Here is a 3575-nt window from a genome sequence, read left to right as displayed (position 1 = left end):
AGTATTATATCTTACTTTCTTCTATTAAAATTTATCATGACTTGAATTAATCACATAGTTGAATTTAAATATTAAAAAAAAAAAAGAAAGATAACATTAGTTTTGTTGTATTGATTAATACTACTATGTAATGATTTTATTCGTTTTACCCTTTTGTTTGCAAAGTTACCCACGAGCAATGATGAATATCACTTTAGGCAAACATTGCCTTTTTAGCATTGGCTTTAGACATTCTCTGCGATATATATCATACAATACTCCATCGGATTCCAAAAAAAAAAAAAAAGTCGGAAATATACAAATTTTTTTCATGAATTTTCCTCCTCCATTTTGACAATTAAACCAAGCACACAAAATCAAAATGATAGCTGCCACTGCTTCTTCCATTCAGTTTCTACCATTGATTTTGTGTTTTGAGCAACTGGTTCACGTAATGAACCCTGCTTAAGACACGTTACAAGTTAAACTTGCATTTTCCTTTGATTAGGTATAGAATAAAAGCACTAAGTACAGCGTCGCCATCTTAATTAGCTTATTATAAATTTACTTTCTGATCCAATTAAATTATCATCATTAGCTTAGAAAGAAAGAAAGAATTCAGAGGATCTAGAAGAACGTAATGGAAAGAGTCAACCAGAGGAATTAATGGTGGGATTGAAGCTGAATGTCTTTAACAACTCTGTGACCTATTCTGTGCTCACCAGCCTTTAATGCTTGTGCACATGGAGGGGTCTTCTTTCTGAATTTTTTTTAATTCAATGGCCTGCAAGATGTTGGAGATGAATTAATATTTAAACCTATCAATCTACTTTTCTTTTTACAACTGCTGCTTATATATACTTTGTATATCGTTTGCTTTGAGGGTACAAGGAACTTACATGCTTTCAAATTCTGTTTTTGATTCGCAATACCCACTTGAATAATATTGTATAACTCTTAAATAATTTACACATCCATTACCATATTATTTAAAATAAACTTAATTAGTGTATCTCCTGTGGTGGGGTCAATGCATTTTGCTAAGATGAGTTGTAGTTAGTAAAAAGAATAAAAGGGAACAAAATGAAACCGGCGTTATCGATTAGCTGCTGGCATCCTATGGGTACTGATTTTCTTACTTTATATAGGAAGAAACAAAAGATGTTGGATATACTACAAATTTTATTAAATAAAGCTTGTAAATTGATAGCCAAGAGTTTTGTATCTTTTAGTATTAATGAAAATATATAGAATTCAAATTCTGTTTCTCCATTGTAACTATTGAATTATATATATATATATATATATATAAATAAAAAGTTTTATAAACCAATATCACTAATTCTACTAGAACAATTTAAACATTCATTTATTAGGTTATTGAGGTCCATCGATTACATTCAGGATTACATCGATTTGTAAACATGTTGAAGTAAACTTTGTAATAATTTTAACATTGCTCTTAGATTTTTTAGTGATTAATAACACATGGTAAAATTTGGAATATTCCCACCATCACTCAAGCAAAAAGAGCCACGTCATTGGAACTTACATAATTGCTTTATACATTTACATAACATTATAATGCGCCAACAGAAAGGGTTTCATCACCCATTCTTCTTCTTCTTCTTCTTCTTCTTCTTACTATTCTGAATAATGCTTTTCCTACCTCATTTTGGTACCTTCTTTAACATTAATACCATGTCTATGACAGTTTTGGACGCTTAGGGATATCTTTCGATTAAAATGACTTTTAACTAAACTTACATACAGTATAATTTGCTCCACCATTATAGGCTAGATATGCAAGACCAAGTCCAACCAAAGCTCTTATAGTCCATGTATGAGAATTTTGACCCTGGTTCAGCTTACTAATAACATATTCTCTAGTCTGTTACTTCTCCATCTTTTATATTTTTTATGCCTTCTGTAATTATTTTATGTAATACTTTGTTATATCTACCCTCGAAAAGAACCTCATGAATAAGTACTGTTGCTAATGAAAATGATATCCACATGCTTTGAGATGCATTGTCTCAGTTTGTTCTTGTATATAGATAAAGTCATAAAACGCACAAGATATATACATGGACAAGATTTAGTTTAATTTACAGATGATGAGAGATGAGTTTAAAACTCAATACAAGCAATAAAATATTGGCAGGAAGTTTCTTTGTCCATTTTCATAAGATGTTTTCCAAGGAAGACATGAGAGAGAGAGAGAGAGAGAGAGAGAGAGAGAGAGAGAGAAAGATGTTCTAATAACAATGAAATTAACCAAAATAGTTCACTAACTTGGACAAAGGAACCAAGCACAGCCCCCTGTTCCTTAAATCTGTACATTCATTAATATTCTTTCCACTGTAGTTTACCTCACTTCTTTCATTTGCCTGCAGTTCTGGATAATGCTCTAAAGTATCTCCCTTTCCCTAAAAAATCATCACAACCACAAAATACATATTTAGCTTCTAACATCAAACCAAACTTAGTCCTTAGTGTTTTTTTTTTAATCTAAAAATAAAAAATAAAATATCACCAGAGAACTAATAATATGATCATCTACCTTTCTTGGATGCATAGTTACTGGGCTCAAATCACTAACCTATTCACAAAGATTGTTAAGGAAAATATTAGCAAAAGAAAAAGATGTAAAAGAAGAGAGAGAATCACAATAAGAGGAAAGAAAATAAAAGTTGACAAGATGGTTCATATATATCTGACCTTGGGACTATTAACTGGAGAGCTAGCTGTATCCTCCAAAGAGTCATCAACAGAAATGATTTTGGTCCTTGTTTTCTTAGGAAGCTTTAAATTGTTATGGGATTTTTTCCATAAGGCACTAGAATCAGCATCAGAGACCAAAGAAGAGTTATCAAGACAAGAAGAGAAACTATGTTCTCTATAATTTGAGAAATCTTCAAAGTATTTAGTCCACCCACTCTCCTCAGGGACACAGTCTGTGGTTCCTTTACAGGCCACAGCTTTGGTATTATTCATACATGAATTATAAGAGTTCTCCATCAATCTAACAAGAACAAAAATAAATAAAAAGAGAGACAGACTAGATTTTTTTTTGCCAGGGAGTTAAGAAGCCTTTTGTAAAGAAAGAAGGATTTATAACACACACAAAAGAAGAAGATTAAAGAATGGAGAAAATAAAAAGTAACCCATATTGTAGAATCTTTATGTGGGCCATGTGAGAGAGTGAAGGAAGTTAATCAGCGGTTGCAACAAAATACCAAGGCGAGAGAGAGAGAGAGAGAGAGAGAGAGAGAGAGAGAGAACGTGCAAGAAAAACAATATATCAAATAATAGAAGGAGAGGGGTTGACCTTTGTGGTTCAGAGGGGAGGGGATTTTCACACAGCATTGGCAGCTTGTTTCTCTGTTAGGACTTACCTTTCAACCATATCAATAAATGAGTCAATAAGAATAACAAATAAATGACTTGAATAATTTGGGAGGAGTTATAGGACTACAAATTATTCTACAATATTTTTGTCATAATTCTGGTGTAGTAAACTGTGAGTGGTTAATCATCGCTTACACATGAATTTATTATTTTTTCTTTACCAATTACACTCTGTCACGTCATAG

At 31.9% G+C, this 3575-nt stretch overlaps 1 protein-coding gene across 1 annotated transcript; it reads right to left on the bottom strand.

Annotated features, from left to right (window-relative positions):
• Nucleotides 1-2039: 2039 nt before the first annotated feature.
• Nucleotides 2040-3220, bottom strand: LOC126695365 (vascular-related unknown protein 1-like). The gene is made up of 3 exons (XM_050392083.1): nt 2701-3220; nt 2543-2581; nt 2040-2408 (listed from the first exon to the last, which is right to left on the bottom strand). The coding sequence occupies exons 1-3, from the start codon at nt 2998-3000 to the stop codon at nt 2253-2255; spliced, it is 495 nt and encodes a 164-aa protein (XP_050248040.1). The 5' UTR covers nt 3001-3220; the 3' UTR covers nt 2040-2252.
• Nucleotides 3221-3575: the final 355 nt, after the last annotated feature.

This window comes from Quercus robur, chromosome 8 (genome assembly GCF_932294415.1).
Source record: "Quercus robur chromosome 8, dhQueRobu3.1, whole genome shotgun sequence".
In the NCBI taxonomy this organism is placed as follows: domain Eukaryota; kingdom Viridiplantae; phylum Streptophyta; class Magnoliopsida; order Fagales; family Fagaceae; genus Quercus; species Quercus robur.
The sequence above is the reverse complement of the archived record's forward strand: the minus strand, read 5'-3'. Positions and strand labels throughout refer to the sequence as shown.

Excerpts from the sequence above, each read along its gene's own strand:
- LOC126695365 (XM_050392083.1), bottom strand. The coding sequence starts at position 3,000 with ATGGAGAACTCTTATAATTCATGTATGAATAATACCAAAGCTGTGGCC. Across the intron at positions 2,582-2,700 it reads CTCCAGTTAATAGTCCCAAG|GTTAGTGATTTGAGCCCAGT; the intron begins GTCAGATATATA and ends CTTTGTGAATAG. Across the intron at positions 2,409-2,542 it reads TAACTATGCATCCAAGAAAG|GGAAAGGGAGATACTTTAGA; the intron begins GTAGATGATCAT and ends ATGATTTTTTAG.